Source organism: Jaculus jaculus, chromosome X (genome assembly GCF_020740685.1).
Source record: "Jaculus jaculus isolate mJacJac1 chromosome X, mJacJac1.mat.Y.cur, whole genome shotgun sequence".
In the NCBI taxonomy this organism is placed as follows: Eukaryota; Metazoa; Chordata; class Mammalia; order Rodentia; family Dipodidae; genus Jaculus; species Jaculus jaculus.
The window spans coordinates 112,669,348-112,696,762 of NC_059125.1; the positions used below are offsets into that span (position 1 = coordinate 112,669,348).

Genomic DNA, 27,415 nt, shown 5'->3' on the forward strand with positions numbered 1-27,415 from the left:
GGGATCATAACTAGCCTTCCTTCAAGTAGAGCAGTTTTTACTTTTATGATATGAGGATTTCTGCATGAAATTAAGTTTGACAACAAGGCATTTAAGTAGACAACTCCAATAACTCTAAAGATGTTATAAGCTTAGTATTCCTACTTGCCATTTTGACTTTTTACTAAGTAAAATGCTTAACTCATCTTAAAAAGTCCAAAAGAAGTGTCATAGTATATTGAAATAAAGCCCCAAACCAGGAATCCGCTTTGTCTCCGTTGCTAGATCCTGAGGTTGTGGAGGACAGGAACTAAGTGTCTTCATGTTTGAATTGTCCTCAGAACCTTGGAACAGAACATGACAACAAAGAATACATGTTCATTGAATTGATTTAGTATCATAACACTATAAATATTTTGATTAATATTCAAATACAATATACAAAATGATTTAAAGAGTATATAGATTCATTATGAAGTATCTAGAAATAAAATTAATTTATGTAGTTACAACTTTTCACTTAAAAATGTATCTTTTCATGAACATAAACCACTTTTCCATAATCTATAAGGGTTTGTCTTCCTTAGAAACAAAGAGTAACTTGAGATGCTTTTTTATACTTGGGTAATAAATTAAATGTCTTTATTAAATTATTTTTACTTTATTTATTATTTATTCTCAGACAGGGTCTCATGTGGCATGTTAGCATCAAACTCACTATATAGCTGAGGATGACCTTGAAATTCTCATCCTCCTGCCTCCACCTCTCAAGTGTGGCATTATAGGCATGTGCCACCAAACCTAGAGTTATCAACTTATTTTCAGTTGACAAGTAATAATTGTGTATATTTGAGGAGTACAAGGTAATGTGTGTTTATCTGTCTATGCATTGTAGACAGATTCAAGAAAACTTTATCATCTCATCAGCTTATTTTTATGATTTTGATAATTCATTTTTCTAATTAACACATTTAAAGTACACAAACCTAATAATTATTAGCTTTTGATGCAAGTCATACCTTGTCAAGAATCCACAAATTCCCTACTTGCACTTCTGAAATCCAGTTAGCTCTGGAAATCCAGTTTTTGTTTTGTTTTTAAAGAACTTATCTGACAATTAAATTTATGTATCCTAAACTTATTTAGTCATATTCATCTGACCTGAACTTAATGAGGTCATGTACTAGTATTTATTTACCCCAATGTAAACAACCACATATGTTCTGCTGCAAAAATATTGACATATTTGCTTATGCAGTGTTTTTCCTAACTCCCTGGGGTGTGACAGAATATACAGTATATGGCATTTGAATTTATGAAAATCCATCAGACCACAGTAAACTTTGCCTGGGCTTGCATTACTTCGCAGTATGTGTAGAACCCCTTTTGTAGTCTTTCAGATGCCATGTCTCTGGCTCCAATTCAATCTCTTAATTTTTTTTTTCGAAGTAGGGTTTCACTCTAGTCTTGGCTGACCTGGAATTCACTATATAACCTCAGGGTGGCCTCGAACTCATGGTGATCCGCCTACCTCTGCCTCCGAAGTGCAGGGATTAAAGGCATGCGGCACCACACCAGGGTTTCAAGTCCAATCTTTCCTGCTATCATATTGAGTAATAATATTTGAGACTGCATAAACAACTGCAAAAGGCTATCATGACGTCAGTGGAAGAAATAAATGTGCCTCGTGATCATGCTGAGAATCAATATTATCAGTTTGATGGCAATGAATGAACCTTTGTTTAAAAAAGAACATCTCGGTCTTTTAAAAAGTATCTATTTTCATCACTGGACATTGGGCAGTTGAAGATCAGAATTTAGTTACTGTCCTAGCTTTGCAACAGTATGTACTCAATATATATTTGCCATGTGGCTGAAGCACACCTTAGGCAGTATTGCAAGAATTTCTCTCACATAGTGGGCAGCAATAGATAAGTGTGGAAAAAAGTAACCGGAGGCTTTGTACTGGTTCAACCCCAACAATAAATCCATCACTACTCTTTGGCAATGGGACACTCCCGGTACATCTCTCACAGACCCCACCCTCTTGCCGTCTGGATCATATTTGGGATAGAGATCTTGTAATGACTAGGGCATGCCTATTCCTGGTACGATAGAGGTGGGACCTGTCAACGCCCAAGGGTGGGATACTTCGGAATTGAAAAGTAAATACAAACAAAAATGAGCACTTCGTTTCCTGTCAGCATTTCCTCATGATTAAAAGAGACTGAACTTGTTTTCCTGTCAAAATGCTCCTCTTTGGAACTGCAGTTACTAAAGAAAGTGGGTAAAACACCATGCCCTGCCCGACCCCACCTATGCCGCACGCGCCCCCAGTGACTTGGCACGGTGCTGCCCCTGCGCAGGCTCTAGACTCCTCCCTTCAGAAGGCGCACCAACAGCCTCCCTTCACCAATACTTCCGGACCTCCCCAAAGGCCCTCAACGCGCTTGCGCCATTTTGACAGGCTTTCCCAGCATAAGTAATCAGAGCACTGCCTCTCTGAGACCGCCCCCGCCACCTCTTCGCCCCGCCCACGCGCGCCGGCCCCTCCCGAAGTCTCGCGAGGGTAGGTGCGCGTCGGTATTTTGCGGGCAGCTAGCTCTCCCGGCAGCTGTAATTGCTGCTGCGGGAGAAATTGGAGCCGCTGTCGCCGGCACGCCCGCCCTCCCCCACGGAGGAGAGCCACCGCCTCTTCTCTTGCGCTCCACATACACCTCTCGCCGCGAGTGCCGGCAACAGTCTCCGGACCCACTGCGGTCGTCTCGTCTGGCAGTCGCTCTGCGGGTCATTACCACAGCCGGGCAGCTGAGGGTGGTCCCCTGTCCCTAACCGACTCCTCACTTCGGAACGTCTGTTCCTTCCTCAGCCTTACTTGGGACCCACTACTCCACTGTCTTGCCAGCGAGGAGGACGACGAGGAGGAGCCGGGAGACTCACCCTTCCTCCAGGCGCTGTCGGCCCCCTCACCCGCGGGTGTGTCCTATAAATGGCGTCGGAAAGCGACACCGAGGAATTCTATGATGCCCCTGAAGATGTACACCTAGGGGGCGGCTACCCTGTGGGGTAAGTAACAGAAACTGTGCCCCAGAAGTCGGGCATCCCGATCTCCGGCTTCTCCTGTATCTCCCCTAACACCTCTTGAGCCTAATTGCCGTGTCCGCCACCGCGGTTCCCTCATAGTCTCACTTGTTCACATCACAGCCCAGACCCGGGGCTCCTTAGGACAGGCTGAGTTGGGGGAGGAAGATAGAACAGGGTATCTTTACCCCCTAGTGAGCGACCCAGGGAACACCTTTCCCGTCCAGCCGTTGAAAGTCTAGCATACAAGCCTGAGGAGCAAAGATTTGTATTTGTGGGGTTCAGAGTTTACCTTTCCAACATCCGTTTTGGCCTCGGGGACCTTGGATTAAAGGAGCGGTAGCAGAATCTGCACTTCCCACTTTTCTTTTCCTCTTATTTTATCCGCTAGTTTACCTGTTCGTTTCAGAGGTGACTAACTCTTCTTTACTTGCCAGTCGTTTTTCCTTGCACCGAAAAGTGGGAAAGAAAACCCAGTATTCACTTAAGGAAGTCCTTTACTAAAATAGCACTTTACTGGCTACCGAAGGAAATCATAGACAAGTCCTTTGCCATTAGACAGAATGGTGTGGTCTAAAAAGGTAGCCGGGCATAAGTGTACACAACCGAGTACAGAGGTACAAACAAGTGCTGAGTAATCTGATACTTGGAAGAAGAGCCCAGCTTTGTGCCCTTTATCTACTTTTGCAAGATGTTTTACTGGTGATTAATATGGATAATTCTGAGTAGGAAGTTCAGTATTTGGAATATTTCTCTTGACCAGGACTTCTACTTACATATCCTTAACTTTTAAAAGTTAGTGTTTAAAGCGATTTCTCCAAATTGTCCTACTGACATATCTGGAACCAGAGGCAGTGAAATATATTTTCATACTGTTAGGTCTGGTGAATTTGTAAAATTTGTATATTGGTGTATGATTCCAGGCGTTGAACTCTCTTCAATTGCCATGTTTACCCTTTGGAAGAAATACCCTGTCTGATAGAAATAAAGTTAACTGGATATTCTAGAAGCTTTAAAAATGTAATGCATGTTATACACAATATATGCCAAAAAGTTACAGAAACAAAATCAGAAAGAAATGTTTGTTGGTAGATTGCAAATGTATTTTCACCAGTCTTTCACTGTTGCTATTGTGAGACTTTTGGGTGACACTATTATGAGATTTTTTTGGGGGGGGTGACAATGACCACTGGGAATGGCACCTATTCTTCAAGTTTAGTATCTAATCCAAGTTCATGACTAAGTATTACAGGATAGAAAATACACCCGTGCGCGCGCGCACACACACACACCCACACATTTCACTTCAAAATAATGACCTGTCAATTCAGATTAAATGAGAGAATGGTTCTTTTACTAAGTATGTATGTATATGTGTATTGGAGTAAGAGGAAGAATTAACCAGTTTATGTGATTGATTATCTGTATGTGGATATTGTTCTTTTTCATTGACAAAATTAAATTTAATTTGGAAGGACAATTATTTCAGGACCTGTGTAAACTAGTTCAATACCCGGCACAGAGAAAAGAAACATTTGAACACGCATTACCTTCTTTCTTTCTTGGCATTAGCAGATTAGTTAACTTTATACAGTGCTCACTTTGGAAGGAAGTATGTAGAACTTGAGAGCTATTTTACTTATCTAAACTGGATGAGTCATTATGATAGAATTGATAGTCACTTCTTTCCCTTGGGATGATATAGCTTCTAAGGTACTTTGATAATAAGTGAAAAGTGTTGTTTTTTTTTTTTTTTTAAGTCTTTTAGGACCTAGCTTCCTAATTTTTAACTCTCACGGGTCCAAATACTGAGCTTGTTGAGAGCTCTGTCGCTAAAACTACCGGATCTGTTACAATTGCATGGCCTCACATTGTGTTAGTGAGGGGATTTGGAAGAGAATAGACTCATTGGGGAATTGCATTTGAAAACAACTAGCCATATTAACCGGACTGAAGGGGGAGTGGAATCATTTACATTTTCCTCTATCTTTTGTGATAGGTTTTGTTATTTGCATTAGGTTCTGTGAGCAGACTTGGCTGGTCAACAGCCTACAAATTCAGTGGGAAATCTTGACTTATGGAAACAGGTGGCATCATTAGATATTTGATCATCAAAACCCTTTTCTGTTCCTTGACTGAACTGGAGTGGCACACCATAAAAACTATAAGAGATTCCTAGACTGGATTTGGGTGTGTAAAGAAATACTCCTTGATTTTTATATATTTGGGAATAGACTATTTTACTAAATTTAGTATACAATTGAGAATTCTTTCTTTTTTTTGTTAATCAGCAGAGTCCAAATACATAGTCCATTTCCTAATATTGATTTACTTTTTGCATTGCCCCTCTATTTTGTTAATCCCCACTTTGAAAGCAAATTTAATAAGAAGCTCAGTTTATATAGAAATTTTGAGCCCAATGCAGTCTACTTTTCCTCAAGTGGCATATCATCTCTTGCCCAGGTTTGCAATATGTACTACATTTATGTTTTATTTTGATTGGCACTTTAGATCCAATTTTCTTGTTCCCATCTCCATTTTCACTTTAGGCTCAGAGACCTTAATTTGCTGTAGGAGAAACAATTTTCAAGTAGCAAAGTGATGATGTTAAACCAGCCCTTAAGACATTACTCCAGTATTTTTCTCTAATATCTCATAACTGCCCTACAGTGTGTGTGGAAGAAATGGAAAGGGTCTTCCTCTCATACAGTCTGTCACCAACTTTTGAATTGAAATGATGCATCTATTTAAAACCAGCAGCCCAAACTTTTCAGTTCTCTTGGCTACAAATTTTCATTTTCTCTTTCGGGAATCTCTATTTTTGTTTTGTCGGTTAGCAGTTTGATAGGATAGCCTGTTACAGCTAAAAGGGCCTTCTAAGTTTAACTCTTAGAAAATGTAAAAACTGAAGACTACAGAAAGTGGGGGAGGGAGAAGAAGGAGGGACTTGTCCATGGTGCCTTAGCACATTAGTAGCAAAACTAGATCTCAGATCAGTTTCAGTGTGACATTCTTTCTGCTTGGGTGCTTAATAAAGCAGGAAAGGGAGGAGGAACTATGGTAATGTAGGAAAAGCCCAGTGCTGGAATTATTTCATGTCCTCAACTTTCAATTGAGATATTATTTTGAGAACCAAGCCTGTCATTGTATTGAAATTTTGTAGTTGTTTTTATTGATAACTTTTTATGCTGAGAAAAAAACCTTTCTACTATATACGTGTGTATGTTGTTCTTGTTTGTTTTTGGTATACTAAAGATTGATTCTAGGGCCTGGTGCATTCTAGGCAGACACTTTTACTAGTGAATTATATTCCAAGGCTTTTGGGGGTTTTTGTTTGTTTGTTTGTTTGTTTTACTTTTTATTTTTCAACAGGTCTGCTAAGTTGATCAGGCACATCTTGAACTCAGCAGTCCAAGCAGGCCTTGAACTTGCTATCCTCCTGCCTCCTGAGTAGCTGGATTGCAGGCCTGGATCATCATACCTGGCACATGCATGCACACATGTGCCTACACACAATCATTTTTAACAAGCTTGATGACTTTGGACTTTCAAGACCCACATATTTGAAATTACTTAATGCTTAAATTATAAATGAGTTGAATGACCCTTCTAACTTTGAGCTACACTTATATCTTAAAAGGCTGCCACTAAGAACATGTTATAAAAATAAATGTAACATTTTAAACTTTTTTGGTGTCAGCCAAAGTCCTAGATTTCCTAGGCCTCAGAGACCATTGGACAGATAGAATCATAATATATTAGAGTAGGAAAGGACAGGAAATCATTTACCCAACCATCCTACCTAACTGAAAGTGAAACCTAAGCTCAGAGAAAGAAAGTACTACATTTCTTCTTAAGTGGTAGAGCTGGAACTAGAACCCAGGCTTCATTTATTTGATTCCTCATTTATATGGTCATGCCCTGTTTTAGGAGGAGGGAAAATAAAAGTATCCCTGGTACAAATTTCTGGGGCATTAACCAGGTGGTCTACTTCTGTATAACATGAATGTTTCATATTTTGAGTGGTAGTGACTGTCCTACGATTCTAACTTTGGCTCAATGATTTTCCTCAAGTCAGAATGAAAACGAGTGACATGATGGAATAACTTAAAAACACTGGTAATGTTTGTTTCATTTTTAGGAGTCTAGTGTTAATTGGCATGTACCTTGTTTAGGTTGGAGTGCTGGGAACATCTTGTTGAAATCATGGAACCTCAGATCAAAGTGTTGGAATTGTTAGTTCTAATCAGAAGAGATGGCTTTCCTTGTAATCACAGCACTTGAGAGTCAAAGGCAGGAGGATCACTGCAAGTTCAAGGCCAGCCTATTCTACATAAGTTATTTTGGGTCAGTCAGGGCTACATGCATAACAGGGACCTGTCTCAAAAACAAAATACAAAAATCAAAATAGCAAAAACAAAGCATTGCTAAGTCTGAAAACCAAAAAAATGTATAACTGCCTTTGTTGAAAACTTTTCTCGCTTTTCTTAGTTATCAGAAGCACATCTACATACATTGACGATCCATACCTGTTTTTGTTTGTTTATTTTAGACAGTGTCTTGCTATATAGCCCAGGTTGTCATCAAACCCAGAAACCTCCTACCTTAGCCTCCTTGGTGTTGGGATTACAGGTATGTGATTCCACCCCAACTTAAGTTTTGATTTTAAAGCATGTTTTGTGTAATAAGTTACTTTGGGGAAAATTCTCTTTAAATCACTGTTTGAATAAAGTGTGGTAGCATATGCCTCTAATATTAGCACTTTGGAGATGGAGGCAAGAGTATCAAGTGTTCAGGGTCACTTTCAGCTACATAGTGAGTTCAAGGCCAGCCTTGGATGCTTGAGAATGTCTCAAAACTAAGCCCAACTATAGCAAAACAAAAATGTCCATTTTTTCAGAAGTTGGTATTCAATCATAGATTATACTGATTGAAGCTTGCTTTGTATATTGGTAGAAATATATTTACCAGTGCTGCTCTTTTATTATAGTCATTTAACATATTGAAGTGGGGGAAACCTTTTACATATTAATAATATTAAGTTCTAAATTTAGTGACCTCCAACTGTCAATTTGTGACTCATGGAGGTAGGACAGTTGGTAGCAGTATGGCAGTTTGGAGACTCATTTTGAATTTGTGCATTCTTACAAGTTAAAAACTTCATTCAGTTCTTATGATAACTTATTTTATATTTTAAAAGATACATAAAATACGATTTTTTAAAATGTTAAAAGCCAGCCTGACATATGCCTATAATCTTTATACTTGGAAGGCAGAGGCAAGGGATCATGAGAATAATCCTGCGTAGGTAGCATACCAAGGCCCTGTCTCAATAAACCAAAACTAAACAAAATGTTAAAAACTAGATAGCTGTATGATACTGAAGTGCAACGGTAGTCTTACAGAATAAAAAATAATTTCTTCCATTTGGCATATGAATTTAACATGCCATCCACTGCATTCTCTTCAGTTCATTGTTATAAGTGTAACAAAGTCTGATAAATTTGCAAATTGAGTCTCTTGAAGGAGCTGTTTGTTGCTTTCTGGGGTTGTAATGGTGATGGAGATGAAGGAGGTAAATGAAGCCTCAGTAACCAGTTAGGAATAGGTTATGAGCTGCTTCCTCAGATCTGATAACTGAGATAAGGTGAATGCCTTCCCTCAGTTTTGTCTTAGATATATACATTTTCTGTATAAATTAAATCTTTCTGTAAGAGATTAATAACCCGTGATCTTGGGAAATGCCTCATTGGGTAAAGTGCTTGTGTAAGGGACTGAGTTTGAATTCCCACCACTTACATAAAAGCTGGGTATGGTAGTACGCAATTGTAATCCCAGCACTAGGGAAACAGGCAGGAGAATCCTAGGGTTTGCTGGTTTATTAATCTAGGTGACTCTATGAGCTCAAAAAGTTCACTGAGAGATCCTGTCTCAAATATATGATATTAAGGAAGACACCCAACTTTGACCACTGGCCTCTGCACACATGCACATACACATGTAACTTCACCCACTTGTGCAAACACAGCGTACACATGTACACATACATACATGCAAGAACAGAGATTAATAGTGCTGGGGAAATGGCTTAGTGGTCTGAATTCAATTTCCCAAGCAGCCGTGTAAAGCCAGACAGGCTTTTGTTTACAGTGGTGGGAGACCCTGCATACACACACACACACACAAATAAATAAAATTTTATAAAAAGGGAGATGGGTTACCTATAAATAAATACTTCAAATAATACTGTTGGGCTTTTGTTGTTTGAGGCAGGATTTCAACATGGCCTCAAACTCACAGTGATCCTTGTACCTTAGCTTCCCAAGTGCTGGAATTATAGGTGTGTGCCACTATACCCAGCTGCATCAGATCACACTTAAATTAAGAAAAGTCATTCCAACTTTATTATGCCCTATTGATACTTCACTTGAATTGATAGCCTATGTTTCTATTTTCTAATCAGAACTAAGCTAATTTCTATGAACTTAACTTTTCACAAGTTCTATTCCCCACCTGCTTCTGGATATTATTCAAATCAGTAGCTAAACCTTTAATTAGTTGCTTTCATTGCACTTCAGAGTGGAATTCTGTCCATTCTCTTACTTCAGACTGAGCGGTCTTTATGTTAGTTTGTTATCTCATCATTCAAAATTGAGGCGAAAGTACCTAAGAGATAATGTGAGCTTCATACCTAAATACAACCCCAGTGTTTTTCCCAGTCAGTATACAAATTAATCTTGGTTACTATAGCAACCAGTCTATCAGTTATTCTTCTAGCTCCTTTGCCTTCTCTCAGATACTAGGATTACTGTATAATCAGGCTCTGCTAAAGTGCTTCAGGTCTTAGCATTTTATTACTAGCTGCAGCTGTCTGCCAATTTACAGTTTGGTATTCCATCAGAGTCACTTGCTTTCAAGTCCACCAAACCTTTTTGTCTCTAAATGTATTTAAACATACATGCTTGGACAACAGTTACCTATACTAACATTTTCACTTCCAATATTAGCCATCGTCTTGAAGAGTGAATGTATTGCATCACTAACATCCACATTCATTTGTAATACCAAGTAGAATAAGTTTCAAGACCGAGGGAAATCATTTAGGAAATATATTTGCAAACAGGACTCAGTATCATCACTAATAATCCAAAGTGCCTTGCAAGTGTCATTTTTTGTTTGTTTGTTTTTTCAAGGTAGGGTCTCACTCGTCCAGGCTGATCACTGTATAGTCTCAGGGTGGCCTTGAACTCACAGTGATCCTCCTAACTGCCCGAGTGCTGGGATTAAAAGTGTGTGCCACCATGCCCAGCCTGCAAGCATCTTTTTCCCCTACTTATTTATTTATCTGTAAGGAAAGAAAGGGGTGGGGAGGGGTGGTTGCAGCAGGGCATCTTGCCACTGCAAACTTTAGATGCATGTGCAACTTTGTGTACCTAACTTTTCATGGGTCCTGGGGTATCAAACCTTAGCTGTTAGAATTTGAAAGCAAGTGCCTTCCTTTACCCACTGAGCCATCTCCCCAACCCCTTGCAAACTTCTTTTTTTTTTTTTGGTTTTTCGAGATAGGGTAGGGTCTCACTGTAGCTAGGGCTGACCTGGGATTCACTATGGAGTCTCAGGGTGGCCTTGAACTCATGACGATCCTCCTACCTCTGCCTCGATTAAAGGCGTGCACCACCACGCCTGGCCCTTGCAAGCTTCTTGATGCATCAGCAGCTAAAACTTTGGCTTTTCACAGAAATGATTTCTATGGGTTAGAAAGAAAGGCCTTTAGATTAATTCATTCTAATTTGAAAAAATGCTTTAAAATTTAATAGGAAATGTTATCTTTCTTTTGCAGCCTATGAATAAATGAAAGGCGACTCACTAATTATATGGCTCTGTTATTTTAAGCTTTTCAAGTTCTCTCTTTATTCCTGATTTTTCTGTTTTTGGTTTCTTGAGGTAGGGTCTTGCTCTATCTAGCACAGGCTGCCTGGGGATTTACTATGTATTCTCAGAGTGGTCTTGAACAGACAGAGATCCTTCTACCTAAGTCTCTTAAGTGCTGGGATTAAAGGCATGCTTCACCACACCTGGCTCTGTCATGTTCTCTTGAGGTGTAAATATATATATATATTTTTTTCTTTTAAAGATCTCACAATTTATATAAATAAAGTAGCTTCAAATTATGTATTCATTCACTTTGCTAAAAGTAAGAGAATTGAATTATTTAGAATATTTAAGTTGTTTCTGTTAATACATGTTTCTAGTATTCATGTTTGTTAATACTGCAAGATGTACTAATTTCTGAATATGTGCAATTGAACTTTTATGTTAATGGAATTGGTAGTGGTTATTCTGTTAATGATTTAACCACTATTGATACTATTTCTATGTATAACATTAGAAGTCATTTCTTTTTAAGATCAAAAGAGCATTTTAATTTTTAAATTGGTACATGAACTAATATAAATTTATTAGATACAGTGTGTTTTGATACATCTATATGTTGTATAATGTTTTATCTTTTCACTTATTTCCTTTTGCTGTAAACATTCAGAAATCTTGTCTTATACTGCACTTTATCATTATCATTAGCAGAATTTCTTGTAACACAATATGCATCATCAAGCTTACCACATACTTCCTTGCCTTCTACTGTCAACTTTTATGAGATTCACTTCCTTTGGTTCTACATATGAGTGAGATCATACCGTACTTGTCTTTCTATTCTTGGCTTATTTCACTTAATAAAATTTCCTTCACTTCAACCACAGTTGTCACAAATGACAAGTTTTCATCCTTTTTATAGCTGAAGAGTATTCCATTATGTGTATTACCATCTTTTCTTTATTGTTTTATCTTTTATCTTTTATGTGTGTGTGGCAGACAAGATGGCTCAGCAGTTAAAGATCCTTGGTTGCTTGGGTTTGATTCCCCTGTATATATGTAAAGCCAGATGTCAAACTGGCACATGCATTTGGAGTTTGTTTGCAGTGGTAGGAGGTTTTAATGTGCACACACTTTCACTATCTGCCTTTCTCTCTCCCAGGTAAAGAAAAAAATAAAAATAATTTGTGTGTGTGTGTTTAGGAGGTCAAGAGCAACCTTAGGGTGCTGCAGGACCTTGTCATACAGCTTTTTTTCTTTTTTCTTTTTTCTTTCTTTTCTTTCTTTCTTTCTTTCTTTCTTTCTTTCTTTCTTTCTTTCTTTCTCTCTCTCTCTCTCTCTCTCTCTCCTTCCTTCCTTCCTTCCTTCCTTCCTTCCTTCCTTCCTTCCTTCCTTCCTTCCTTCCTTCCTTCCTTCCTTCCTTCTTTCTTTCTTTCTTTCTTTCTTTCTTTTTGAGGTTTATCCAGGTAGGATCTTGCTGTAGCCCAGCCTGACCTGGAATTCACTGTGTAGTCTCAGGGTGTCTTCACACTTGAGGCAGTTCTCCTACCTCTGCCTCCCAAGTGCTGGGATTAAACGCCTGACTTCACCCTTTTTTTTTTTTTTGCTTCACCTTATTTTGACACATGGTTTCTCTTGCTGGTTTGCCACTAGAAAGGCCAGTCTATCTGGCCATGGGCTTCACGATTTTTCTCACTCTGTCTCCTATTGATATAAGCTCATTGGGGTTACAGAAGCACGTGTGTGCCACTTTTGTGTCCTGCTTTATATGGGTGCTGGGGTTCTGAACTCTGATCAGGAGACTTCCGGAGCAAATGCCTTTAACCTAGAGCCATCTTCTCCCCAACTCTTTTGTCTTTTTGCTACTAACAAATCTTACTATCATGAATTGATATTTTATTGTGGTTCTGATTTTTTTCCTGATAATTAGCAGCATTGAGTGTGTGTGTGTATTTTAATATTTTATTTATTTGAGAAAGAGAGTGACAAAGAGGCAGGGAGAGGAAGAGAATATATGGGTGTGTAAGGGCCTGTAGCCACTGCAAATGAATTCCAGACCAATGCCCCACCTTGTGCATCTGGCTTACATGGGTACTAGGAAAATAAACCTGGGTCCATAGGCTTCATAGATAAGTGCCTTCACCACTATGCCATCTCTCCAGCCCTGAGTATTTTTTCATGTACCTGTTGGCTATTTATATGTTAACTTTTTTTTTTTTTTTGGTTTTTCAAAGTAAGGTCTCACTGTAGCCCAGGCTGATCTGGAATTCACTATGGAGTCTCAGGGTGGTCTCAAACTCATGGTGATCCTCCTACCTCTGACTCCCAAGTGCTGGGATTAAAGGTGTGTGCCACCACGCCCGGTGGTTATGTTTACTTTTGAGACATATTTTTCTATTTAGCCCATTTTATTTTTTTCCACGAGGTAGGGTCTCGCTCTAGCTCAGGCTGACCTGAAATTCACTATGTAGTCACAGGGTAGCCTTGAACTCATGGTGATCCTCCTACCTCTGCCTCTTGAGTGCTAGGATTAAAGGCGTATGCCACTATGCCCAGCATGTTTTGCCCATTTTTAATTGGACTAATGTGCCTTTTGTTTTGCTGTTTATTTTTCTTTACATATTCTGATTATTAACCCTTTGTCAGATGTATACTCTTTATTTTTTCTCATCCTATAGATTGTTAACTCTTTTGTTAAACTTTCTATGCAAAAGCTTTCTAGTTTAATATAATGCTATTTTTTAATATCCTGGGATGGTGAGACCGATTAGTGGTTAAAGGTGCTTGCTGAGCCTACCTGCTTGGGTTTAGTTTCCTAATACCCAGATAAGAGCCAGGTGTACAGAGTGCTGCATTATCTGGAGTTCGTTTACAATGGCAGGAGGCCTTGGCTTCCTCACTTGTTTCTTCTCTTTCTCAAATAAATAAATATAAATATTTTTTAAATTAAATATGTATTCTTAATGTGTGTGTATGTATGTGCACATGCCAGAATCTCTTGCCATTGCAAAAAATGACAGACACGTGCCACTTTTTGTGTTTGGCTTTATATGTGTGCTGGGGAATTGAACCTGGGCCAGCAGACTTTGCAGGCAAGCACCTTTAACTGTTAAGTCATCTCCCCAGCCCAAGATATAATCTTATATTTAAGGATTACATTTATCTACTATGCATTTGCAGTCCTATCTGGAAAGTCTTTGCCTGTGCCAATATCTTAAAGATTTTTTTGTTATGTTATCTAAGGATTGCCTTGAATTCTTGATCCTCTTGCCTCTACCTCCCAAGTGCTATGAATGCAGGCATGAGCCATCACATTTGGCTTTACTTTTGAAAGTTTATGAGGGAAAACTTTAACAATTTTTTCCATATAATAGGCTCTTCTAGTACCAAACTCAGTGAACCCTGAGTGTTCTTCCAAACCACAGATCAAACTTTCCAGAGAACTAATAAATAATATGTTGTACTATATCCAAATGCACTTTGCCCAAAGGAGGTATCCTGATCAATTGGTGGGTTTAAGAAGAAAGGAGGATGTGTTCTTTCTGGCATTGCTCCTGAATTGGTAAGGATAACTGTGGGTAGAACTTAATATCCATAATCCCCTCCTAAATCTGTCCCTAAAAGTCTTTAAATAAAATTAGGAGACTGGGGAATAATCATTTTGTTTGTTAACAATAGTATTAACAATTTGAATGGTCTTAAAACATGTCTATTTTAAGATATGCTTATCTACCCCCATCAAAAATGAAATGATTTGAACATTTCTCCCAGTCCAGCTCCATACCTCTCACTGTCAACTTTCTCTTTCCAAGCTTAGCCAATACCATTAATACAGAGATTAGCTAAACATAAGGACTTTTGTCCATTAAACCAATAGGAGGGATAGTGATGGATAAAATTTAAAGGGCAAGGGAGGGTTGGATAGATAGCTTAGCAGTTAAGGTGCTTGCCTGCAAAGCCCAAGAACCCAGGTTCAATTCACCAAGACCCACATAAGCCAGATGCACAAGTTGGTACGTGTATCTGGAGTTTGCAGCAGCTAGAGGCCCTGGTGCGACCATTCATATTCTCTCTCTCTCTTCCTCCCTCCTTTTGTACCTCTCTGTCTCCTTGTCTCTCTGTCTGTTAAATAAATAAAAATAAATAAATATTTTTATAAAGAAAGGGCAAGGAACTTCAGGGAGGAACATGAGAAAATTCAGTTAAATTGGATATAATATATATGTTGGTAAATGGGATTGCTTGGTATCTCATATGGGAGTTGGTTACTGAATTGACAAAAGATGGGTGAGCAGATAAAATCAGTACCTTGATGAATGACAGCAAATAAGTTTGTCAGCATTTTTCAGTGGCTATTTGATCTTTGTTGATTTGGCCTTAGGGGTTAAGGTAAATAACTGACAGCAGTCTTCTTTTGTATTTTTTGTTTGTGTCCTTTAAGTGAACTTTACATGCCCAAATCATAGCTCTTGGCTATCAACTCATTTTTTTTTTTATCATGAAGTAGAAACTTTATATGGAGATACATCATAGGTTGGCACCATTTCCTTCCCCTCCATCCCCACTCCACTGAGGGTCCTCATTCATTGCTGGTATTCACCATGGAGTTGTGGGTTATGAGTTGTGAGAGTAGCAGTCAGTCACTGTATGGACTGGGGGTGCAGTATCTTCCATTGATGGGTAGCAGTTAGTAGAAGGGTTAGGTGGGGATAGAGTTGGTAGATAGGCATGTTTGTGATATTCCACCTGTCTTCACAATTTGAGTTTTGAGTTTCTTGACTCACATCTCCAGCCATTCACCCCCAAATACATACTAGTTCCTTTAAGAGAAGGCAACTAAGGGAGGGTCTGAAGCAAGGATGGTGGTTTGGATTTATACAACCTTTGTAACTTGAGAACATCCCATACTTGGTAAATACTAAATGTTAACAGTGAAGCTTTGGGAAATGTTGAGAGTTATCTTGTCCTCATACCAATTCCTTGTTATCAACATTGTTTTTCAGGTGAATGTGTTCAAAATTAGAAATACTATGTTGTCCCACATGCTGCTACATGGAAATAATGATAATGCCAGCTAATGCTGCTGGATAGTCCTTTTATTAAACCAAAAAGAACAGATAATATACTTGATCTTAGCCACAAGGCTAATATGCATTGGATACTCCTTTTCAACAATCTTTTATGCACAGAATCACTTCTGACTATTTTGTAATTCTGTAACATAAGACATGAAATCAACAGGGTGATTATTGAAAGAGTAGGTAAGAAACTTGTTTCACAGCCATCAAGAGGTGGAACTTCATTAGCTTGTTGCCATTAGATGAAACATTTTTGAGCAGATATAAAAGTCTAGGTTCCTGTTGCATTTTGGAGGATGTTACGTTTTAATGGTCTTGCCTACTTAGTTTTTAAAAAGTAGAATACTATTTTTTTTATTTTTATGTATTTACTTGAGAAAGAGAGAGAATGGGCATGTCAGGGCCTCTAGCCACTGCAAACAAACTCCAGATACATGCATCATCATGTGCATATAGCTTACATGGCTACTGGGGAATTGAACCTGCGTCCTTACGGTTTGCAGGCAAGCACCTTAACCACTAAGCAACCTCTCCAACCCAAAATATTAATATTTTAATAATTTTCTTTTAAAGTTTTTGAACTGTTCACATAATTGGTTGTGATCCAATAGCAAAGCCAGAAGTATTCTTCCTATTGAAAGATCTGGTATTCTTGACACTGCTCACTAACTTCCAATGGCTATGTTATTTATTCCCAAGGGAAATTTCCCTTGGACTGTTATATGCTGATTTGGGTTGCCAATGCCTCATCAAAAAGTCTCTCTAAGCCGGGCGTGGTGGTGTATGCCTTTAATCCCAGCACTCGGGAGGCAGAGGTAGGAGGATGACCGTGAGTTCGAGGTCACCCTGAGACTCCATATTGAATTCCAGGTTAGCCTGGGCCAGAGTGAGACCCTACCTCGAAAAACCAACCAAACAAACAAACAAAAAAGTCTCTCTATGAATTTTTTTCTGTAATTCTTTTATAGATTATTGTCAGTTTACTCAGGCCCAGCCCTGTGGTATGATTTTTTTTTATAACTCTGATTCATATTTTTGATAACAAGCCACAAACTTGAAACACCCTGTTTTGTTCACCCTCTTTCCCTTCATATGACTTTTCTTATAGTCACAATGTATATATGTAGTAGTTATTAACAATTTTTACCTAATCAAACCTCTGTGGGCTATTAATGAGAAAATTTATTCCTAATGACTGATTAAAAAATACTTGAACTGAAATTATTATTTAAGGAGCAAATAAGATTGACTGATCGTTGTTATAATAACTAACATAAAGAGCTTAAACTTGGACTCTAAAATGTTTATGTAAGTAAGCATTCTAGGTAGTTTTTTGTAGAATAGTTATTAAATCCTTGATATATGTTTCATAAAAGAATACAGCCAGGAGTGGTAATGCATGCCTTTAATCCCAGCACTCGGGAGGCAGAAGTAAGAGGATTGCTGTGAGTTCGAGGCCACCCTGAGACTACGTTGTGAATTCCAGGTCAGCTTGGGCTAGAGTGAGACCCTACCTCGAAAAAGCAAAAAAAAAAAAAAAAAAAAAAGGAATACAGACGTAGAAATTCAAGTATATATCCAGAAATTGAATTCATAAAATGAAGTGCTTAATATTAAATCTTTAGTGAAGAGCTTTGAACTCAAAAAGAGAAAAGTCTTAAGTTTGAATGATAGGTTCACAAAGCAGAGCTTGTGACAGGTGCTTTAGCATCCTAATTTTTATTTAGAATTTACTGGCAGTTATTTGTAAAGGTTAGTTCCCATTGAAGGTTTTATATAATATAAGGTCATATTTACATATTGACTTGGTAAAGCTTCTAAAATACAACTTGCAGCCTCTCTAAAATTCTTGGTTACTTTCTAAAAAGTGGGAGGTAGTTTCAGGTTCTTATTTTCCCATGACAACCTTCATCTTATCATTTTCTTTATGGGAAAATTTGAAAGAACTGGCAGTTGAAATTATGTCTGTTAATAAACCAGTGCAAACTAATCCTTTTCAAGCTGCCTTACAGTAAGTAGTCTAAGTCACTTCTAGCTCAGTTCCCAGCAGCACTGTTTTGCAGTGAGTGCTTTCATCATTCCCTCCTGGAGAAGCTACCTCGAGCTACACTTTACAAAGTGATTTAGAATGCTTCTTTCAAGTATTGACTTCTCTGGAGAAGCATATAGTTATTAGTTTTTGTCTTTACCATTTTTTATATTTTATTTATGTATTTATTTATTTGCAAATAGAGACAGACAGAGAAAATGGTGTTCCAGGGCCCCCAGCCACTTAAAATGAACTCCAGATGCATGCGCCTCTTTGTACATCTGGTGTTACATGGGTACTGGGGAATTGAACCCAGATCATTAGGCTTTGCAACCAAGCACCTTACCTGCTGAGTCATCTCTCCAGTCCCAATTATTTTAAATCATTAATAGATGTGGTTTTTATTCTAATCTGTTTTGTCAAAATGGAACATTGTGAAATTTCAGCAGTACTTTGGTGTTCCTCTTTTAATGTAGGAATTTATTGAGTGGTTGTAAATATATAGAGGAAGATGTTTTAGTTTAGAATTTCCAAGCAAGCCTGGGAAATAAAATATTTGTTTTGTTGTTGTTTTATTATTGTTTAAGAAAGAGAGATACAGAAACGGTGGGTGCGGGGGAGAGAGAATGGGCATGCCAGGCCCTCCAGCCTTGTGCATATCTGGGTTGCATGGGTCGTGGGAAATCAAACCTGGGTCCTTTGGCTTTGCAGGCAAGTGCCTTGACTGCTAAGCCATCTCTCCAGCTCCTGTTTTGTTATTTTGTTTTGTTTTTGATTTTGTTTTTCCGATGTAGGGTTTCACTTTAGCTCAGGCTGAACTGGAATTCACTATGTGGAATTCACTATATAGTCTGAGGGTGGCCTCGAACTCATGGCGATCCTCCTATCTCTGCCTTCCAAGTGCTGGGATTAAAGGTCTGTGCCACCACACCCGGCCCTGTTTTTGTTTTTATTTTTATTTTTTTGTGTGTGTGTTTTTTATACGCCTCTGGGGATCAAACTCAGCCTTTCATACTTGCAAGGCAAGCACTTGACCAACAGAGCAGTCTCCCCAGCCCTGGATCCTTGTCCTTGATTTTTTATTTATTTATTTATTTATTTATTTATTTATTTATTTATTTATTTATTTTTGATTAGAGTTTCACTATAGCTCAGGCTGACCTGGAATTCACTGTGTAGTCTCAGGGTGGCCTTGAACTCATGACGATTCTCATACCTCTGCCACCCAAGTGTTGGGATTAATGGCATGTGCCACCAAGGCCTGCCTGTTTTGTTATTTGTGTCAGTAAATATATAGCTTTTTTTTTTGTTTTTGCTTTTTTTTTTTTTTTTTTAGGAATATAGCATAAAACTTGCTACATAAATACTGTTTGGAAAATTAGGTTGTCATTTTACATAAGATATAGTTGTGTAGAGGTCCACTTTATGTTTTTAAATTTATAATTTCACCACAATTTTTTATTTCATTAAATATTATTTACATAATGCCAAAAAGCCAACTTGCTAAAAACAGTCATTGTGTCAAGTTGTCTCACCATGCATTTTAGTTAATACTACTGACAAAATAACTATTAGGTATTTTTAGACTTATTCTACATCTAAGATTGTATAGTATTGAGAAGTTGAAATGGACATTGAAACAATCATAAAGTGGTAATTTATATCCTAGGGATACAGCTAATTCCTATTAGTTGATTATTATAACTATGTTCATGACTTGTGTCCAGGGATATCTAAGTAGTTATTGTTTTGTCTATGTAGTTAAAATATAACATTTATTGGAAAAATAAAAGTTGCTTGTGATTGTATAGCACCAGTTTTTCCTTACCTTTTCTGGATTTTATAGGCTTCCTTGAAGTTGTCACTTTTAGTACAAACCAACCTAAAAGGACTATGAGGGAGCTAAGTGTTGTAGTGTCATGGAGCATTGGGCTTGAAAGGTGTGGTGAATTTTTCTTAGATAACATTTCTTTCTTTCTTTTGAATAATGTTGAAGGTGTTTCTTGAATTCTCACCTTCAATGAAGGATTTTCACATTTAGCAAAGAATCTAGTAAAATGTTCCACAAGATAAATATGACTGGTTTATACAAACTTCAATGCCAAAATGTAATGCTACATATCAAAATTTCAAATCAATGCACTTAGAGAAAGATTTTAAACGGCAAAAAAAAAAAAACCAGTATCTTTTCCTGTAAATTTGAAATTTTTGTGTGTGCATGTATGTGTGTTCAACCTGGAATTGTGTTTATTTATTTACCTACTTTACAACTTCTTGTTTGTTCCTCTTTTTTGTTTTTATCACTGTAGTTTTCTGACCAGTAGAAACATTCTGATTCCCTGTTTAGACTTTACATTTTTGTGTTGGTCTTTGTTTGAAGACAGATATTACTGTTTCAACTTGCTGGCTTTTAGAAACCAAAACACTTTAATTACCTTCTTATTTTAATGACTGGAAAAAAGTCTTATCTGCTCATATCCTGTTCATTCAAGGGCCTTATATTCCCAGCACCTTGTACAGTCAAGTTGTCCTTTGCTCTACTTTAGTTCCTTGTTGGACTGCTTCAGCTTATCTTACTTTTATATTTTCCTTAAGCAAAGACAGAGGATGATAAAATCAAACTCAAGCTACAAGGTAGTTCCCTACTAAACAACCCTTTCTAGTCACCTTCCTATAAGAGAAATGTTCCCCAAGCAACCAGCTTGATTCTAGCTGACTCACTCTACATTCTCCTTCCCTGTCATTGCTCCTTTTTACTTCTTCATGAGTCTTCATGGATTTTGCAAAGTAACTAGAGTTTTAAGAGTTAACTACCCTTTTCTCTCAATGACAAAAAAATCTGACTGACCAAAAGAATTATTAATCAAATTTTATGCATGTTGCCCAACTGGTGTTTGTTTATTGTTATTTGGTAGATGGTTTGCAGTACTGGAAATTGAACCCAGGACTTCTGTATATTCTAGGCAAGTACTGTACTGCTAAACTAGATCCCAAGGTCTTGCCCATTTTTTTGATATATTCTTTTCATAAGTAAAATGAAAGGTTAAAAATGGCATACTAAGGTTAAATAATATTGCTCTTAGAACCCTATTTTTGTACTACAAGTGAATAATTCTTAGTTGTTTAATTAAATATGAAACAGGTGGCAAATGTAGGCTTATTCTACACACTGATTCCTCCCTATTTGCTAAAGGTTTACTGATTGTTTGTTTTCAGATAACCCTCTGGTAAAGGGATAGAGACACACCAAGCCTAAAAGGTTAAGGATTTGCTTGTAGCCAAATGAGTTGGGAAACTGGAAGTAAGAAGACTTAGGAGCTCTGGCTCTTTGAAACTATAAATATTTGTTTTTTTTTTAAACAGTAGTCTTAAGTACTTGCCAATGATTTTATTATTTTTTGTTCTTTATTTGTCTTTTGAGGTAGTGTCTAACTCTAGCCCAGGCTGATCTAGAACTTACTTTGTAGCTCCAGGCTGATCCTCAGCCTGTAAAGTTTTGAGTGATTTTAAATACTGATTACTCAGGGAATAAGTGATGAAAATCTGAGCTTATAATTGGAAAAGATGATCTAGTAATTCCCTACAAAGAAACTATTCACTGAAGCTCTGAGTAACTGTTAAATTCCTACTGTGGTCATATCAATAGCTCGTTTCAAAATGAGGATTTCGCTGTGCTCTGGGAAAGGCAGCTATTGAGGGACTTTAATCCATATTAGTTCTTAAATATCTTTATTTATTTGTGTGTGTGTGTGTGAGAGAGAGAGGGGGGGGAGGGGGAGAGAGGGAAGGGGAGAGAGAGAGAGAGAAAGGCATAGAAAGAAAGCATGGATATACCAGACCTCTTGATCCTATAAATGGACTCTAGACAAATGCACCATTTTGTGCATCTGGCTTTATGTAGGTACTTTGGAATCATACCTGGGCCAGCAGGATTTTGTAAGCAAGTGTCTTTAACCTCTGAGCCATCTCCTCAGTAGCCATACGAGTTTTTAATACACACTGGGATCGATTGATGTTCACATCTAAAAGCTTTTAGTGCTTCAAGTTGTGGGAGGATGTTAAGATTATTAATTGACAGAATTGTGGAGCAAATTCTATTTTATATTGTAGATGGCTCATCAGTTTTTTAATTGATACAGAAATAATTGTCTGAAATTTTCTTAATTCCTTTTAAAATAAGCTTACCATAAAGTCACTTTATATAGTAACTGAATCCCTTTTTAATGAAAATATAATTTTTGCATGTATATGTGTGTGGAGTATGTGCAGGTATGTGTGTACATATTCTTATGTTTGTGGCTGTGGAGGCCAGAAGTGTTTTCCACAATTGCCTTCCACCTTATTTGTGAGACAGGGTCTCTTACTGAACCTGGAATACACTGATTTGGCCAGATGAGCTAGTAAGCTCCTGGGATCCTGTTGTCACTGTCTTCCTAGCACTTAGATTACAGATACACATATCACACCTGCCTTTTAAATGGATACTGGGAATCTGAACTCAATTCCTCATGCTTATACTATAAATACTTTACCTACTGAGCCCTCTCCCCATCCTGACAATATAAGGTTAATTATTATTTGTCTAGAAGGTTGGTTATTGATATTTACTTATCCTCTACAATTTAACCTCATTTACATTTCTAGCATTTGTGTCTATTTGTTATAGTAGCCATCTTGAAGATTTCTTTGAGGGAGAAAATCTGAACAAGTAAAGCTGTTAATATTCCTTCCTACTCTTCACTGAATATTTTTGATAGTTGAATGTAATACCATATGTGTATTTGCGTGTGTATGTATGGTATTTGCTTTTAGACATATGCACTGAATATACTTTCTTGAAGAGCTTTGAACGAATACACACACGTATTCAAAACTTAAGTTCTGTACAGAGGATACCAGTATATATTTAGGTAAAATTTATATGATGACATTTGCCTTATAATTCCTGCTACTTTGTCCTTTCATGGCATGTCAGCATAATTAACTTGATGAGATAGTGTTGCTAGAAAAGGTACACTCAATTAAATTTCAATTTCTAATAATAAACATATTAAATGCTTTTATTTAATTGAAAATTTTTTTTTTGTTTCTAAATCTGATAACCCTAGTAGGGAGAAAAACATTAGGAAATTTTTAGATATGGGCACAGTTGTGAGAGAGAGAGAAAAAATACATATATATATATATATATATATATATATGAAATATGTTTTTCATGGTAGGGTTTCACACTAGTTCAGGCTGACCTGGAATTCACTATGTAGCCTCAGTGTGGCTTCAAACTCATGGCAATCCTCCTACCTCTGCCTCCTGAGTGCTGGGATTAAAGGTGTGTGCCACCACACCCGGCTTCACAATTGTGAAATTTAAGTACAACTAGAGTGTGTTAAGATTAGAGTAGGATTAGAGCATTTCGCTTGACAGAATACTAAGATGTTTGAATCCAATGCTGGTTTTTGTATGTGTGGATGTCCATTATTTTATCTTTGGAAGTGCATTTGTGAAAGCAAAGTTTAAAAATAGTAAATTTTAGTATCTTGCTTATAGATACGTATTTGTGAATATTTGACTAAACTTTTTTAGAAGGAAGAGTATGGTGGGAGGGATGGATTAGCAGTTAAGGCATTTGTCTGAAAAGCCAAAGGACCTAGGTTCAATTTCCCAGGACCTATGTTAGCCAGATGCACAAGGGGGCGCACACATCTGGAGTTCATTTGCAGTCACTGGAGGCCCTGGTTGCGCCCATTCGCTCTCTCTTTCTCTGTCAAATCAATAAATGTATAAAAACAAAATATTTAAAAAGAAAGAGTATTAGTGGGCTTCTGAAAAGGGTTGTGCAACAGTTAAAAGCATTTGCTTGCAAAGCCTGTTGGCCTGGATTCAGTTTCCAAGCCACCTATGCAAACTGGTCACAAAAGTGGTGCAAGAATCTGCTGAGAGACTCTGACCCCCCCCCCCCGAAACACACTTATGTGCAAAGAAACAAAAGTAAGAGAGTGACAGAAATCTTTCTCTGTCAAATAAATAAATATATAAAAATAAAATATTTAAAAAGGAAGAGTTATAATGGACTTCTGAGAAGGGTGGTTCAGCAGTTAAAGGCACTTGCTTGCAAAGCCTGTTGGTCTGGATTCAGTTTCCAAGCCACCTATGCAAACTGGTCGCAAAAGTGGTGCAAGAATCTGCTATTTGTTTGTAGTAACAAGAGACTCTGACCTCCCCCCCCCCCCGAAACATACTTATATGCAAAGAAACAAGTAAGAGAGTGACAGAAATAAAATCTTGACAATAATCATTATGGAGAGCCTGGCAGGTACAGTAGAGCATACAGTAGCTACACTGGTATTGATGCTGGTACTCTTCTAATATTTCCAGGTAAAAAGGTAAATCATGGGAGTTTGTTTAATTTATTACACTTCAAAATTACATGTATAGGATTAATTCCCTGTTTCCAAAGTACTAGGGAACAGAAATTGTAAAGATTTCAGAATTTTCTGGGTTTGGGAATATATATGTACATAAATAAATATACTCAGAATGAGACCCAAGTCTAAACATAAAACTTGTTTATATTTCATACATACCTTATGCATATAGCTTGCAGGTAATTTTATACAATATTTTTATATGCCTGTACTTTGAACCCATCAGGTGAGGAAGGTGTAGCATTTTTCACTTGTGAGATCATTGTCAGCACTCAAATGTTTTGGATTTTGAACATTTTGTATTTTAGATTTTCAGATTGATGTGCTCAACCTGTATATACTACTCATACTTTTTTATATATCAATTATAGAACTGCCATTAACATATTAAAGGAAAAGGACTTCAGTAAGAAAGTTAACCAGGACATAAAGTTTCACTGTATATACTTCTAAAATAAATTCAAAAACCAGAGACAAAAGTTAAGAGACATTTACTAATTTCCCAAAGATCATTTCAAGCAATTAATAGGTTTCAACATAATTACTTGACTGTTATTTTTTTAATTTATTTATTTGAGAGAGGAGGGGGAGAGAAAAAAAATGGGCATGCAAGGGCCTCCAGCTACTGCAGACAAATTCCAGATGCATGTGTCCACTTGTGCAACTGGCTTACGTGGTCTTGGAGAGTTGAACCGGGATCCTTTGGCTTTGCAGGCAAACGCCTTAACCGCTAAGCAATCTCTCCAGCCCTACTTGACTATTTTTAATACTTCTAAAACACCTTAGTTTATGAAACCTTTGTTTTTTTGACCTATACAGTAGCAAAGCTTCATTTTTTTCATTTGAAAAAATAATTATTTAATTTTTGTGCATTTGTGTGATGTCCGTGCGCCTGCATGTGTGCATGTTCACAAGCATATTTGTGCACAAGTGGGTGGAGGCAGGGCTTGATGTCAGGCATCTACCTCAATCACTATCCAGCTTATTTAATAAGACTGGGTCTTTCACTAGAACTCAGACCTAGCTGATTCAAGTAGTCTAGCTTACCAGATTTCCCCAGGGATCCTCTGTGTCTGCCCTTGGAGTGCCAGGAATGCTGGTGGCTGTCATGCCCACTTAGCATTTGTTTGAGTACTGAGGATTCAAACTGCAGTCCTAACACTTGAGTGGTATACACTTTATCCAATGAGCCACCCACTCAGCCCCCAGTTCAAATGTATCATGGTCAATTTAAAGAAAGATGAAAACTGATGTTGCATGTAAAAAGATTTGATTGCTTCAAATACCCTTTGTGGTGGTTTGAATGTAAAATGTCCCCCATAGAGTTATGTGCTTTTTATACTTAAACCTCAGTTGGTGGTGCTGTTTGAAAAGTTTCTGGAGCTTTTGGAAGGTAAGCCTTGCAGGAAGTGTGTCACTGGGGGACAGTCCATGAGGTATTAGAGCCCAACCCCAGTTGCCTCTTGCTCTTTACTTCCTCCTTGCTGATATGATAAAGTGACACTGGATTCCTGCTCCTGCCATGCTTTTCCCACCATGATAGATTTTCCCTTTAAAATAAACCCTTTCCGGGCTGGAGAGATGGCTTAGCGGTTAAGCACTTGCCTGTGAAGCCTAAGGACCCGGGTTCGAGGCTCGGTTCCCCAGATCCCACGTTAGCCAGATGCACAAGGGGGCGCACGCGTCTGGAGTTCGTTTGCAGAGGCTGGAAGCCCTGGTGTGCCCATTCTCTCTCTCTCCCTCTATCTGTCTTTCTCTCTGTGTCTGTCGCTCTCAAATAAATAAATTAAAACTTTAAAAAAAATTAAAAAAAATAAACCCTTTCCTTCCCTAAACTGCTACTGGTTGGGCATTTTGCCTCAACAGTGAAAAAGTAACTGATATAACCCCAGGATTAAAAAAAAAAAAATTAGGATTTGGGCTGGAGATATTGCTTAATGGTTAAGGCCCTTGCCTGTAAACACAAAGGACCCAGCTTCAATTTCCCAGAACCCATGTAAGCCAGATGAATAAGGTAGCACATGTGCCTGCAATTTGTTTACAGCAGCTGGGGGCCCTAGAGCGCCCATATCCAGTCTCTCTCTCCTCTCGTTCTGCTCTCTCTCTCCCTCTTTCTGAAATAAAAATAAATTTTAAAAATTCAAGATTCCTGCCAGGCATGGTAGTACACACCTTTAATCCCAGTACTAGGGAGGCAGAAGTAGGAGGATTGCTGTGAGTTCGAGGTCACCCTGAGACTGCATAGTGAGTTCCAGGTCAACCTGGGCTAGAGTTAGACCCTATCTCCCCCCCCAAAAAAAAGTTAGGATTCCTAGGACAGAACAAAAAAAAAAATCAAAAAGACCTCTACTCTCCCTGATTAGTACTTAAAATTAAATTTCAAGCACTTCCTGTTTAAGAACAATAGCTAGGTCCTGGATAATGACATTTTTGGTCAAAAACAGTCTATAAAAAGAATAATGGTCCTGTAAGATTATATCTTCCTTGGTGATATCACAGCCATCTTCATTTTGGTTGAGAACATTCTTTGTCATATTCACATGACAAAACTGCCTAACAACACATTTCTCAGTATGTATCCTAGTTATTAACAAACACAGACCTATATTTGGACAGTGTGTAACAACCATCAGTAAGGTCTGGAGGTATAACTCCGTGGTAGTGTTTGCTTAGCATGTACAAAACCCCAGTTTTAGTCTCAGCACTGCAAAAAACAAGCACATACACATATAAGTAAGTAGAAAGATTCATCTTTAGTATCAGTTTGGTACACTAAGCTGAAGTACTTTGTGTGCATTTATTGTTGCAAAGCATTTCTAATTCTTTTTACTGCTATATATATATATATATATATACACATTCATGCATGTGCAAATAAATAAATTTTTTAAATGGAAACAAGAGACCATAGGGGTAATTTGTTCCAGCCTTTAGTATTGTCCTTATTAAAG

The 27,415-nt window shown here is 37.8% G+C and overlaps 1 protein-coding gene across 2 annotated transcripts in view; it reads left to right on the plus strand.

The window, feature by feature from the left end:
• Positions 1–2,558: 2,558 nt before the first annotated feature.
• Wdr44 (WD repeat domain 44) overlaps positions 2,559–27,415 on the plus strand; it is a 92,971-nt gene continuing 68,114 nt past the window's right edge. The window contains exons 1-2 of one of the 2 annotated variants that reach the window (XM_045140964.1): positions 2,559–2,766; positions 2,849–3,045. In XM_045140964.1, coding sequence (XP_044996899.1) covers positions 2,969–3,045 — 77 coding nt within the window. In that variant the 5' untranslated portion in view covers positions 2,559–2,766; positions 2,849–2,968. Of the gene's footprint in view, positions 3,046–27,415 lie in introns of both variants that reach the window. The other variant, XM_004671473.2, reaches the window with a different exon arrangement.